Source organism: Thalassophryne amazonica, chromosome 13 (genome assembly GCF_902500255.1).
Source record: "Thalassophryne amazonica chromosome 13, fThaAma1.1, whole genome shotgun sequence".
In the NCBI taxonomy this organism is placed as follows: Eukaryota; Metazoa; Chordata; class Actinopteri; order Batrachoidiformes; family Batrachoididae; genus Thalassophryne; species Thalassophryne amazonica.
The window spans coordinates 57226201-57240782 of record NC_047115.1 but is presented as its reverse complement, the minus strand read 5'-3'; the positions used below and the strand labels follow the sequence as shown (position 1 = coordinate 57240782).

Here is a 14582-nt window from a genome sequence, read left to right as displayed (position 1 = left end):
GTAGTGTATTTATGTAAATACATGTTGATATGTATAATGCAAGGTCTGTGTTTATATAGGTATATATGATCTCAAAAAATTTTTTTTATTTATTCTTGTCTGCGTAGTCGAAAATAAAACATGTGAAAGGGGGTAGAAAATATGAGTTTTACTTCATTCTACTCCCTTTCAGTAATGTACGGATTTTCAAAGATGAATGTGCGCAATGTATAAATGTTTTTAACTTGCTCAGTAAAGGATCTGAACCACATCATATTGCTGATGTGGGGAAAAAAACAGCTGGAACATGTGGAACCACATCGCGCCACTGCTGTGGAGATAAAACATAAAATAATAACTACACACCATAAAAACCACCACAATGTCCAATATTTAATCCCTCTTATTGAGCGGACAATACAAGTATGATCCCTCTGTATATGACCCATGGTCACAGACGTACAGTCATGAAATGACATGAATGAAGGACTGCGCTCTCATTATGTTTTATTATGTCCAGCCGGGTATATAAATTATTACTATAATCACCAGACACTGATAGATTAGATATTACATAAGTTTTCTTATCTTTAGTTATGGCAAAAAAAAGCGCCATAATAACTGACAAAACAGCATTTGTTACAGCGTAATTTTGGTGATACATGACTAAAATTGGTGTATTTGTTGCACTGTTGCCTTGTTATAGGCCTGCGGCGCGACGCTCACGACACGCGTGTCCTGTCATACAGATATGACATTCAGATCACCTGCTGCGTCTCCACATGATCTGACGATCTGTTTCACTTGGGACAGCCTGTCAGTGTGCGCGCAGTGCCTGCACTCTAGCCCATCGCAAAAGCGATAAATGATTGATGTATTTCCAAGTGATGACAGCAAGCACGCATATGCACGTCACGGTGGACAGTTGTAAGGCCCTGTCCGTCAAAACAAGGTACGTGTTCTACAGCTGTGATATCCAGGACCGGAGATCTCAACAGTTGCTGCTGTTGGCAGCCAGCCACGCCCCCTGTCCATTCAGTGCAAAGACCAAAGTGTCACTCTCTGTTTCTGTGTTACGCGATTTTTTTAAAAATTTTTTTTTGGCATGTAATTGTATATCTAGTTATTGTAATTATTTCTATACCTCTCCTGGCTGTGGTCTCTGTGTTTTTAGTGTGTGCACTGAGTCGTCATTCCAGCTGTCAGTGCCTGTCTGGCCAGCGATGTGTGTTGCTTGGCAACGCCACAATTGTGGGGCACTGAGACACTTTTCACAGACAGCTCGAATGTGGTTGCCGGCTGTCTACTCTCGTACCAGGTGCTCGAATAGCCACGCCTTTTCTAAGTGCCCGGTGAGCGGGGTTAGATGTTCGTGGGTGTCACCTGGAATTTGGCCAACACCTGCTGTGAGAGGGATTGAATGAGTAATCACAGGGCACTCTCTGTCTTTTGGCCGCTGGTGTGTGCAAATAGTTGTAGCAACAGGTGTATGAGGCGTTAGAGGCAGCTTCGATTTTTCATGACTGGCATCCAGTTCCTCCTTCGTGCGCTAGTTGGCTTCAATCGTGCTATGTGTGAAGGGGCCCTTCATTCTTAAAAACTCTACCCAGTAGTATTGTCATGGCAAGAGTACCTGCCGTGGACTAAAAACCTTTCATGACCTAGAGAACACAGAGATTAAAATAGTACCATATTTTCCAGACTATATGCTACCATGACCTGGATAAGCAGGAGAAATTAATATGTGAATTAATTAATTTTCTGGACTGTATGTCGTACCATAGTATGAGTTGCATCTGTCTAAAAATGTATCACGAAGAGGCAAAAAATACATGTTACATTAGTCTATAAATCACATTTAATTTTGAGACTTAATGCTACTGCTTCATGAAATAAGAGACAAACTGAATTTAATTGGCAAACACCACATTAGCAATCAGAAGCTAATGAGCTAATTAATGTTATTTTATAATTCACGAAGAACTTAAGAGTAAACTGCTTCTTATTGCCACTGACCAGGCTGCAGTGGCAGGCTGTGCACATGCGCACATCTACCTCACTCAGTTTAAGTTTTTATTTGGTTACATATTTTTAAACATCAGGGTTAGCCTTACCTTAGCCTACCTGTTGTCCTCATCACAGTTCTAGCTTTCCCACAAAGTGCAAATAAGTGTAGTGCTGAGCAGTATGAATGTTATTCCCTATGTTTATTCAAGAACATATGAAGGTTATTCTCTCTGTTTCTTCAAGAGCATGGTCTTCATTTTTTGTTTAAAGACTGAGGTTGGTGAGTACTAGTGCATGTCCCAGTTTGGTCACGTACAGTGAATCAACATCATAAACCTATCTATGCATGGTGTTTCTGAAAATGTGCTGTACAAGAAGCACTCTGCACTCTACTGTAGCCCAGGTTTCTGCTGCCTCCCGATGGCCTGACCACACTTCATTTCATGACCAAGACCCCATGGGTGCACAAGTGCACACTTAAACATTGCAGGCACTGGGCATGGAAATTGCAAATGCATCAGTGAGACACAAACAACGATATTTGTAGTGTCCTGTGCGTGGCTTTAGGCCTGATGTAAGATAGAGTCCGAAAGTGATAAAACTACTTTAAATTTTCTACCTTTGCATTATTGGCAAATTGTAGACTAATTACTGCCTGAAATCTGACAGTTTAAATTCCCATCTTCATGTCTCAGCTATTGAATTGTGTGCCAAATACCAACTTCCATCCGGTGCTTTTTGTCTTTGGTGTGTCAGTTTTGAGCTGACAGAGGCACTTTCTTTCACAGACAGTGAGGTCTTTTGAATTGTTACTTTGAAAGCACCTTGAATTGCAGTGGGAGTGACATGTTATCTCTGTTAGGTCAAACTTGTTCTCAACTAGCTTTATATAGCTCTCACTCACTGTAACCCTTAGTTAAATGGAGTATGACCCCCTTCCCTCAATCACAATGAATAATAATGTTCGACTTCATGGTCATGATTGACCAGTTTAATGCTTTTTTTCACCTTCCTCTCTTTTATTACAGCAAGTGAATAATGCTCTGAAGTATACAACTGGATTTGCCTTTATCTGTGTGGTTCTACTTTTAATTGGGTAAGTAGGAGACATGGGAGGCTTCTGCCATATGGTAGGTAATAAATGGTCTGCATACGAGGTATATCATTGTGAACAATTAATGACAAACAGCTACAGGGTGATGGTGATTCCAGAAAATATCAACAAACATTCGTTATACCAGTGTTTCTGAGTCACATTTTCAAGCTGAGCAAGAGTTGGAAAAACTAGACTGATTTCTTTTTGTCTTTGTACCAAGCAAATGAAGGGTATGCACTGTGCTATTCATATAGATCAGTACAGACAGACAGTCCAGTTTATCTGCACGTTTATATTCATTGCATACAGTTACCTGCACAGTCTAATTGTCTTCCTTTGCTGTTAAGACAGAAACATCCAGTATTCAGATCAGAGTCAATACAGTTTAATTTGCAGCTTAAAGTTTGCAGGTTGGGACCTTTTCAGATGCAAGTAATTTAGGTTCTCTTTTTCTTCATGAAGTATGGACTTTTGCAGCTTTGTTCCTGGAATTGTTTCCTTGGTCCTTTGGTTTTCAGTGAAAGTTTTTTATCCTTGACTGCTTTTCTCATACCAGATGACATAATGTCATTCTATTGTGAGCATTCACTTACTCTGTTCTTCCTTAGGGCCCCTTCACACATAACATGACACTGGGTGAAAGACGCAGAAACCAGAAGAAAATCCACAAACCAAAAACAAAATGGGGAACAGCGAAACATTCCACCTGCTGTTGGGAGGGACACACGGTCGGACAGGCGCGCACGAACACAGTGCGAACACATGGAAAGTCGCGCACATGACAGCAGAGCAAAATATTAAAAAACACAACACCACAATTAATTACACAATTAATTCCTGTTATAAAGCGCAGACTTAGACTCCGCCTAGACATACACCAGGAAGTAATGAAATGACGTGGATTACTGTTCTCCCTTTTTTACATGACTTACCTCTCATGAAGACATCACCTGGGCTCCCGTCTCATGAGGAGTTGGCTCCCGTGTCATGAAGGCATCCGCTGCCATGGCGTGTCCACCACCGCGTTGACCGCGTTGCAAATGTGATATGTGTTTTAATTATTACAATGTGGGGAAATCCCGCAGTAACGCGTTGTGCTGCACTGATGCAGCGGTCAGCTGAAGCGATATGTTTATATATATATATATATATATATATATATATATATATATATATATATATATATATATATATATATATATATATACAGTGAGGAAAATAAGTATTTGAACACCCTGCGATTTTGCAAGTTCTCCCACTTAGAAATTATGGAGGGGTCTAAAAAAAATTCTGGAAATCACAATGCATGATTTTTTTTAAATAATTTATTTGTATGTTACTGCTGCAAATAAGTATTTGAACACCTGTGAAAATCAATGTTAATATTTGGTACAGTAGCCTTTGTTTGCAATTACAGAGGTCAAACGTTTCCTGTAGTTTTTCCACCAGGTTGTCACACACTGCAGCAGAGATTTTGGTCCACTCATCTGTATAGATCTTCTCCAAATATTTCAGGTTTTGAGTTTCATCTCCCTCCAAAGATTTTCTATTGAGTTCAGGTCTGGAGACTGGCCAGGCCACTCCAGGACCTTGAAATGCTTCTTACAGAGCCCCTCCTTAGTTGCCCTGGCTGTGTTTTTGGGGTCATTGTCATGCTGGAAGACCCAACCATGACCCATCTTCAATGCTCTTTCTGAGGGAAGGAGGTTGTTTGCCAAAATCTCGCAATACATGACCCCATCCATCCTCCCTTCAATACGGTGCAGTCGTCCTGTCCCCTTTGCAGAAGAGCACCCCCAGAGTATGATGTTTCCACCCCCATGCTTCACGGTTGGGATGGTTTTCTTGGGGTTGTTCTCATCCTCTAAACAAGCTAAGTGGAATTGATTCCAAAAAGCTCTATTCAAACGGGCCTGGACATGTGCTGACTTGAGCAGGGGGGCCTTGCAGGATTTTAAACCATGACAGCATCATGTTACTAATGTAATCTTTGTGACTGTGGTCCCAGCTCTCTTCAGGTCATTGACCAGGTCCTCCTGTGTAGTTCTGAGCGTTCTCAGAATCATCCTTACCCCACAAAGTGAGATCTGGCATGGAATCCCAGACCGAGGGAGATTGACAGTCATCTTGTGTTTCTTCCACTTTCTAATAAATAATCATAACAGTTGTTGTCTTCTACCAAGCTGCTTGCCTGTTGTCCTGTAGTCCATCCCAGCCATGTCCAGGTCTACAGTTTTGTCCCTGGTGTCCTAAGACAGCTCTTTGGTCTTGGCTGTGGTGGACAGGTTGGAGTGTGATTGATTGAGTGTGTGAACAGGTGTCTTTTATGCAGGTAACAAGTTCAAACAGGTGCAATCAATACAGGTAAAGACTGCAGAATAAGAGGGCTTCTTAAAGAAAAATTAACAGGTCTGTGTGAGCCAGAATTCTTGCTGATTGGTAGGTGTTCAAATACTTATTTGCAGCAGTATCATAAAAATAAATTATTAAAAAAATCATACATTATGATTTCCAGAATTTTTATTTATTTTTTATTATGTCTGTCACAGTGGACATGCACCTAAGATGAAAATTTCAGATCCCTCCATGATTTCTAAGTGGGAGAACCTGCAAAATCGCAGGGTGTTCAAATACTTATTTTCCTCACTGTATATATATATATATCGGGTGTTTCAAAAAAACTATGCAACATTTTATCAGCAAAGAAAATGGTCAAAGCATATGTGTATGAAATTAATTTATGGCTGGATAGAAAGCTGAAAGGTTGAAGTTTTTCATACCAATGTCAATATTGGCCCTGCATTTTGTCAGTCTAGCATAAATCGCTGCACCTGTTTGACACTCTTGGTCTGGTGCCAAAACTCAATAATTTTTGTTTGCTGTAGTATGGTTAATCTTGGCATTTTCCTGAGTCTTGCTTGGCATCAACATAAACTTCAGGGTCTCTGCAAGTAAAAAAGAAGCATTTAAGTAATTAAGTTTGTAGCATTTAAGCGTCAAACCGAGTGTTTTAAATGTATATTTTTTGGGGACAGCATATATATATATATATATATATATATATATATATATATAAAATAAGCTCCACAACCTATGTGGAGCTGCTGCCTTTCGTCCAAATAGATTGTGGTCATTTTGCCCAACTGCATCAAAATTAATGGTCACCACTTTAAAATCAAGTCACTATTTGTTTTGCGCAGTTGTGAATCTCGCGGTCCATGACTTACGTGAGAAGTCATTGTTCAGGGCACAATGTAAACACACGTCGTGAAGTATGGACAAGACAACATCGGGGCACAACAGAAGTCCATCACAGATGCTACACCTCCTTTAGATAGCCCTCTCAACTTGGGAGAACATGTCATCATCATAATTGCCCGTGAACTTGCTGCATTGTCATATACATCCTGTCTAGCCATTGTTCACATGTACTGTGAGACGGCGGAACTCTGCTGGCGCCACGGTGCATTCTGGGAAGCGCAGGGGGCTGCCAGGGGGATTATGGCAAATGTTAAAGTATTGAATGACACAAAATCACACTTATGTAAGCTTTGCCATTAATCCGCGGTGTGATGTCAATGGCTGATTTAAGCGTTACCTTGATGCGACTTGTGGATGTGTTAGATGTTAGAACAATGTGCTGCTTTGTGTGCTTACAGGCCGCGGTCCCAGCTGAATCACCGAATGATTCCAATGGCCCCCATGAACTCTAAGAATGGTTAAAAAAAATAATAATCTTCCGTTGATTTTCTCCAAACCTCTTTGAAAAGTTTTTTTTTTATTATTTATTTAGACATTCTTTGGGTGTCTATTTGGCCATGGAAAGTTGGACTTTCCACAATTTCTGTGGGCCCCCTAGAAGGGTAAACCAATTCAGGCAAATGCATACAAATGAGTTACTTTGACACTTTCCCCATGTTTGGTTAAAATGACTCTTTCTTTGTCCAGAGGACTTTGGGGTCTCTTGACTCTGCTTTTGTAATTTTGCTTCCAATCACCACCACAATAGAACTGAAAAGAAACCAGATGTACTTGAAGTGTGTACTTTCAGCTTTAATTCATTGGGTTGAAAAAAGAAAATAGCACTGGTATGGCTTACGGCCTGAAGTGGGTATAGAATTGCACTCAGCTTGTGTGTGTGTGTGTGTGTGTGTGTGTGTGTGTGTGTGTGTGTGTGGTGTGTGTGTGTGTGTGGTGTGTGTGTGTGTGTGTGTGTGTGTGTGTGTGCGCATCTGTGCATGCATGCTTCAGTCACACTTTTTGTGACAATGATATTTATCATAGTTTTGCACAATTTTAAAGTGGACATCCTACGTAGATTAATGTGTCTCTATTGGTTGGATCCTTTTCATATCCCGACCTGAACCACTCGTTTTTCAATTTCCATGTACACTATCAGTATCTGAATATCTCATAATCTAGTGTTCAGCGTGAGCAAGCATACACTAAGCCAGTTGAATGCCATGGTACAAAATACCAGGAGGTTCATGAGTGTGCTTTGTTTTGTTGTGGTATTTTTTTTCTGGGCTGTTGTTGTTAATGTTGAGATGTGGGGCAATATATAAGTTGTATAGTTATTTTGTTTGAATATGTGTCAGATTCTCATTTGAAAGTGCTACAATTTCTTGTGATTTATTTACATCCTTCTTGGTATAACTGCGTAATGCTACCTATTCTGTTTCTGGCAATGAAGACAGTGAAGTAATTGTAACATTTGACCGTATTGAATTCCTGAAGGCCTAATATATTTTGCCTGTTTCGACTAAATTTTGTTTTTGCTTTCAGAGCCTTTGTTCCACTTGAAGCCCCAACTGATAATAATTCTACTCAGTGGAAGAAAGTAGAATACCTTTTTAAAGAGCTTGGGACAAGTCGTAAGTATAGGTTCCTTTCTTGCTATTTTCAACAAACTAAGGAGAATGTTTTTTTTTTTTTTTTTTTTTTTTTAGAGCTGTCTTAAATTGTACTGAAAACTTGCTATGACACATGTTAGTATCAAATAGTTAATAATACCAAAAGTCATTACAGCTCCATAAAGCCAAGTGTGATAGCTTAAAATTCAGTTTTGTCTGGTCAGCTGTTCAAAATAGAAACATATTCAGTTTACAGGGATACAACACACATTACGCGTAAACTGATCATGGCAGCATCATGACAGACCATGAAAAAATACAGAATTTGGTGAGTTCGAGCCTGTTATACAAGTAAAAGCACTTTAAAAAAATACATTCTGACATATGAGGGGTGATTTAGAATTTCTGAGCCTGGCCCAGAAAACTTAGGGCATGGTTCTACATCTTTTGCCTTCTGAGAAACCCACATTTCACAACATTGCACCCAATGAGTCAAAATGTCACACATTGTTGAGAAATGTTGGTTTCTCAGAATACAAATGACCTTGACAGCAAATGGAGGCGAGTTCTGGTGCTGCGTTGAAAAGATCGATTCGTTGATTTTAAATCGATTCTCATTTTAGTTCCCACAGATTGATTCATGTAGCCAAAGATCAATAAAAAAAAAAATATATATATATATATATATATATATATATCTGGCGTTCCGTTCGGTACAGGGCCGTGCACGAGTGAGTTCGCTTTGCGTGTGTTTACCGTAATTTCTGGACTATAGAGCGCACCTGAATATTAGACGCGCCCACCAATTTTAAAAAGAAAAAGAAATTGTACATAAATAAGCCACACTTGTCTATAAGCCGCGGGTCTCCACGTTGTAACATGAGATACTTACACAGAAAGATCTTTGACAGAAGGATTTTTTTTTAACTTTTAATTAAATATGTACCGTAAATGCGTTTTTTTTTTCCCCTGAAGTGTTACACGTAAATATTGATGTGCACGTCATCCAGCGTGCGTGCACGGTGTCCCTGCTCCACACAGAGAACTGAGTAATTTTATAACTTTTTCTTGACATTTCATCGCATGTGCAGTGAGGATCGCATGAGGTTGTGGTAAATGAGACGTTATTGAGGCGCTGTGACTTTTTCAACTTATTGCACCAAGATAGAGAACCGGTGGGGAAGGGGGTGGGGACTCCTCTCCGCTAACTGATCTGATGGGGCAAAGTGCCTCAGAGCGACTTTTCTTCACTAAAACACACAGGTAAGACCTTATATTTACACTGTGTGTGTGAATTCACACCGCACGAGGAGCGCCACTTTCAGGAAATCAATTGACAGCATCAATTGACATATTTGTTGTTTATTTGAAAATATTTTATTTAACTTATTACCAGGTAGCACTTTGCAATTATTTTATTTGCGTGTTTATTTGTGAAGTAATTTTAATATGTTGCATAACTAGATAATCAGGTAACAGCTCAAACAATGGTTTTAATAACACTAACCGAAATCAAGATCGGATCGAATCAAATCAAAATAATCAATTTTGAATCTTAAGAATCGGAATCGAATCGATTCTTTAAATTTGAATCGATACCCAACCCTAGTGAGTTCAGATAAAACAGCAAAAAGTTCTAGGTTTTCTGTTGTGAGGGTTTTTGTTTTGTTTTTTGCAAGAACAGTTGAAAGTGAGTTGTCGTTGCCCAACCTGTTGTAGATGGGGAAAAAATGGATTCGCTTTTCATCAGATCATTGGCTCAGAAAATGGCGACAGTGACATTATAGCTAAGGGAAGTGAAGTGTGTTGACTACAGTACTCATGCATCGGAATGCCCTGGGCATTCTGAAACACGAATGCCCATTTCAGTAAAATGTCTGATTTCATCACAAATGAAAAATAAATCACAAATAACTCAACTGTTTTGTCTGTCATTGTCCTTTGCAATTCCTTTTCTCATTCATTAAATGTGTTCCCTGTCAGCTGATGTCTGTTGAGTCACTCAGAAAGTTGTGCGCATGTTCTAGACTTTGAGTGGACATCAGACAGAGAACTTTCTCAGTGTTTGCACATTTGTTTTGTCCTGTACTTGTTCATAGCTTGCCATATCAACTTTAATCTGCTTTTGTCGGCAGCAGAAAAAACGTATAGCAAATTCTGTCTGCAATGGCAAACTGCAGGAGATTGGAGGCGTGGCCATTTTTCAGTGATAATGACATGAACAATCGTTAACTCATTGAAAGATGCAACAGAGTTAGTGGTTTGCACGGCATTATATTAAATCAGGAAACCCTGACTCTGATGGCATCTTAAAAAGCAAACTTTTGTGAGGTTTAAATTAATTCCTTTTTGTAAATCACACAAATTATTGTGTACCTGTTTAAATGAGGTGACTCTCTGACTCTCCATAGCTGCTGATGTGAACACAGTTTTATCCGTGCGTTATTTGTTTGTCTTCTGTTCATATCCAGAAGCGCTGCACACACTCATTCAATGGTTGTCCACTCATTCAGTCAGAGCATCAGAGCCTGAAATCCACCGGAGGCCGATGGATTAGGCGATTTTTGCTACTGGACAAATTATGAATTAAATCCCTTCTAATCAGTTTACTCAATTCGTCACACTGTGTACAATATGTTGCGTTACAATATGAAAACCAGTCTCAGAGACACTGAGACCTGCTAAACTTTGTGGATCTGACTGTTGTGCTCTTGTTGAGTGCTGGACTTTAGACCAGTTTTTTGATGGTGTAAATGCTTTTCAGTGATTAATGATGTCAACCGCTATCTGTACCATCTGTATCACCTTATTTTTAGAAAGTCATGTTCACAAGAGTGCAAGTGGTATTGTTATTTGTATGATGTGGATGCACGGTGTAAAATTGACACTCTGGTTAGGTAACTAGCAATAACACCTGTGCTGTGATTTGCTCTAGTTTGTGCCAGGTGTAAGGTAGGGTTCATTTACTATGCTAATTATGGTGAGGATATTATTTTGATCACTGCTACTTGACATTGCAGACAACACTTTAACAAAGCTATTAGCTATCATCAGACAGTGTTGGCCAAAATGTATGTTAGAATTAAAAGGAGAATAATGGCCTTCCGTCAGCTGTATGTGGCCTGAGCTGTTCCCAGTTGTGATGATGCAGCACTACTAAATCTAATGTGGAAACTTGGCAGCATTTTAAACTGCTAGTGTTAATACGTTAACAAATGTTTTTACTTTGCTTATGGTATTGATGGATGCTATTGTATACTGGAAGTGCCTTCTAGAAAGTGTTAGGTGGTGGTAGAACCAGAAACTTTGGACATCAACTTCAACTTTCAACTTTTTTCTTGTATAGCGCCAAATCACAACAAACAGTTGCCCCAAGGGCGCTCCACATTGCAAGGCAAGGCCATACAATAATTATGAAACACAGTCTAACGTCTAAAGCAACATAACCAAGGGATGGTCCAGGGTCACCCGATCCAGCCCTAACTATAAGCCTTAGCGAAAAGGAAAGTTTTAAGCCTAATCTTAAAAGTAGAGAGGGTATCTGTCTCCCTGATCTGAATTGGGAGCTGGTTCCACAGGAGAGGAGCCTGAAGCTGAAGGCTCTGCCTCCCATTCTACTCTTACAAACCCTAGGAACTACAAGTAAGCCCGCAGTCTGAGAGCGAAGCGCTCTAATGGGGTAATATGGTACTATGAGGTCCCTAAGATAAGATGGGACCTGATTATTCAAAACCTTATAAGTAAGAAGAAGAATTTAAATTCTATTCTAGCATTAACAGGAAGCCAATGAAGGGAGGCCAACACGGGTGAGATATGCTCTCTCCTGCTAGTCCCCGTCAGTACTCTAGCTGCAGCATTCTGAACCAACTGAAGGCTTTTTAGGGAACTTTTAGGACAACCTGATAATAATGAATTACAATAGTCCAGCCTAGAGGAAACAAATGCATGAATTAGTTTTTTTCAGCATCACTCTGAGACAAGACCTTTCTGATTTTAGAGATATTGCGTAAATGCAAAAAGGCAGTCCTACATATTTGTTTAATATGCGCTTTGAATGACATATCCTGATCAAAAAATAACTCCAAGATTTCTCACAGTATTACTAGAGGTCAGGGAAATGCCATCCAGAGTAACGATCTGGTTAGACACCATGCTTCTAAGATTTGTGGGGCCAAGTACAATAACTTCAGTTTTATCTGAGTTTAAAAGCAGGAATTAGAGGTCATCCATGTCTTTATGTCTGTAAGACAATCCTGCAGTTTAGCTAATTGGTGCGTATCCTCTGGCTTCATGGATAGATAAAGCTGGGTATCATCTGCGTAACAATGAAAATTTAAGCAATACCGTCTAATAATACTGCCCAAGGGAAGCATGTATAAAGTGAATAAAATTGGTCCTAGCACAGAACCTTGTGGAACTCCATAATTAACTTCAGTCTGTGAAGAACATTCCCCATTTACATGAACAAACTGTAATCTATTAGACAAATATGATTCAAACCACCGCAGCGCAATGCCTTTAATACCTATGACATGCTCTAATCTCTGTAATAAAATTTTATGGTCAACAGTATCAAAAGCAGCACTGAGGTCCAACAGAACAAGCACAGAGATAAGTCCACTGTCCGAAGCCATAAGGAGATCATTTGTAACCTTCACTAATGCTGTTTCTGTACTATGATGAATTCTAAAACCTGACTGAAACTCTTCAAATAGACCATTCCTCTGCAGGTGATCAGTTAGCTGTTTTACAACTACCCTCTCAAGAATCTTTGAGAGAAAAGGAAGGTTGGAGATTGGCCTATAATTAGCTAAGATAGCTGGGTCAAGTGATGGCTTTTTAAGTAATGGTTTAATTACTGCCACCTTAAAGGCCTGTGGTACATAACCAACTAACAAAGATAGATTGATCATATTTAAGATTGAAGCATTAAATAATGGTAGGACTTCCTTGAGCAGCCTGGCAGGAATGGGGTCTAATAAGTATGTTGATGGTTTGGATGAAGTAACTAATGAAAATAACTCAGACAGAACAATCGGAGAGAAAGAGTCTAACCAAATACCGGCATCACTGAAAGCAGCCAAAGATACGAGACATCTTTGGGATGGTTATGAGTAATTTTTCTCTAATAGTCAAAATTTTGTTAGCAAAGAAAGTCATGAAGTCATTACTAGTTAAAGTTAATGGAATACTCAGCTCATAGAGCTCTGACTCTTTGTCAGCCTGGCTACAGTGCTGAAAAGAAACCTGGGGTTGTTCTTATTTTCTTCAATTAGTGATGAGTAGAAAGATGTCCTAGCTTCACGAAGGGCTTTCTTATAGAGCAACAAACTCTTTTTCCAGGCTAAGTGAAGATCTTCTAATTAGTGAGACGCCATTTCCTCTCCAACTTACGGGTTATCTGCTTTAAGCTACGAGTTTGTGAGTTATACCACGGAGTCAGACACTTCTGATTTAAAGCTCTCTTTTCAGAGGAGCTACAGCATCCAAAGTCCGCTTCAATGAGGATGTAAACTATTGACAAGATACTCTAACTCCCTTACAGAGTTTAGGTAGCTACTCTGCTCTGTGTTGGTATATGACATTAGAGAACATAAAGAGGAATCATATCCTTAAACCTAGTTACAGCGCTTTCTGAAAGACTTCTAGTGTAATGAAACTTATTCCCCACTGCAGGGTAGTCCATCAGGGTAAATGTAAATGTTATTAAAAAATGATCAGACAAAAGGGAGTTTTCAGGGAATACTGTTAAGTCTTCTATTTCCATACCATAAGTCAGAACAAGATCTAAAATATGATTAAAGTGGTGGGTGGACTCATTTACTTTTTGAGCAAAGCCGATAGAGTCTAATAATAGATTAAATGCAGTGTTGAGGCTGTCATTCTCAGCATCTGTGTGGATGTTAAAATCGCCCACTATAATTATCTTATCTGAGCTAAGCACTAAGTCAGACAAAAGGTCTGAAAATTCACAGAGAAACTCACAGTAACGACCAGGTGGACGACATGAAGGCCTCATTGTCCTACAGACAAGATGTCACACCATGAGGGAAAAGTCTGCTCTGTGTATGGCGTTTCAGTAAGAACGCACTTGAGAAGACGTTGCTGTAGAAACGTTCATTACATAGCAAGTCAGTCAGCCAGTTAAAAGGCATTTCTGTATAAGAAGTTGTTAACAGTTGTATTGTGAGTTTTTCATTAGCACATGTGTTCTTTCTTGGTTATAACACTGACAACTGCCTACCTGATACCTGCTGTAAATTTGTACCTTGAAAGAAGAATTTGTTCTTTTAAACAGAATACAAATTAAAGTAAACTTGTATTTTTCCGCATTACGAATTTGCAAATAACTGATGATATGACTTGACATAAATGCTTTGATTTGCTTTGAAACTTACAATAGGATACACTGTGGTAATCTGAACTGTCTGAGGATTTGTGTGCTGTAAAAGAGCCATCAAACATCCTCACAGTGCAGCTGTGTTGTGTCCAGTGATTTTATGTAGAGTCTATAATGGTCTCATAATGAGGACATAACCTGGTTAATTTCAGTTTTTAAATATATATATATTCTTGTATTCTGATTGATGTTTTCTGCTTAGAATTAACCTATCGACACCTTAAGTCAGCGGTGGGCACTTGTTTCC

The 14582-nt window shown here is 39.3% G+C and overlaps 1 protein-coding gene across 1 annotated transcript in view; it reads left to right on the top strand.

The window, feature by feature from the left end:
- Window positions 1–14582, top strand: part of lmbrd1 (LMBR1 domain containing 1) — a 178795-nt gene that overhangs the window by 48816 nt on the left and 115397 nt on the right. The window contains 2 exon segments of the mRNA XM_034184354.1: window positions 3015–3082; window positions 7868–7956. Coding sequence (XP_034040245.1) covers window positions 3015–3082; window positions 7868–7956 — 157 coding nt within the window.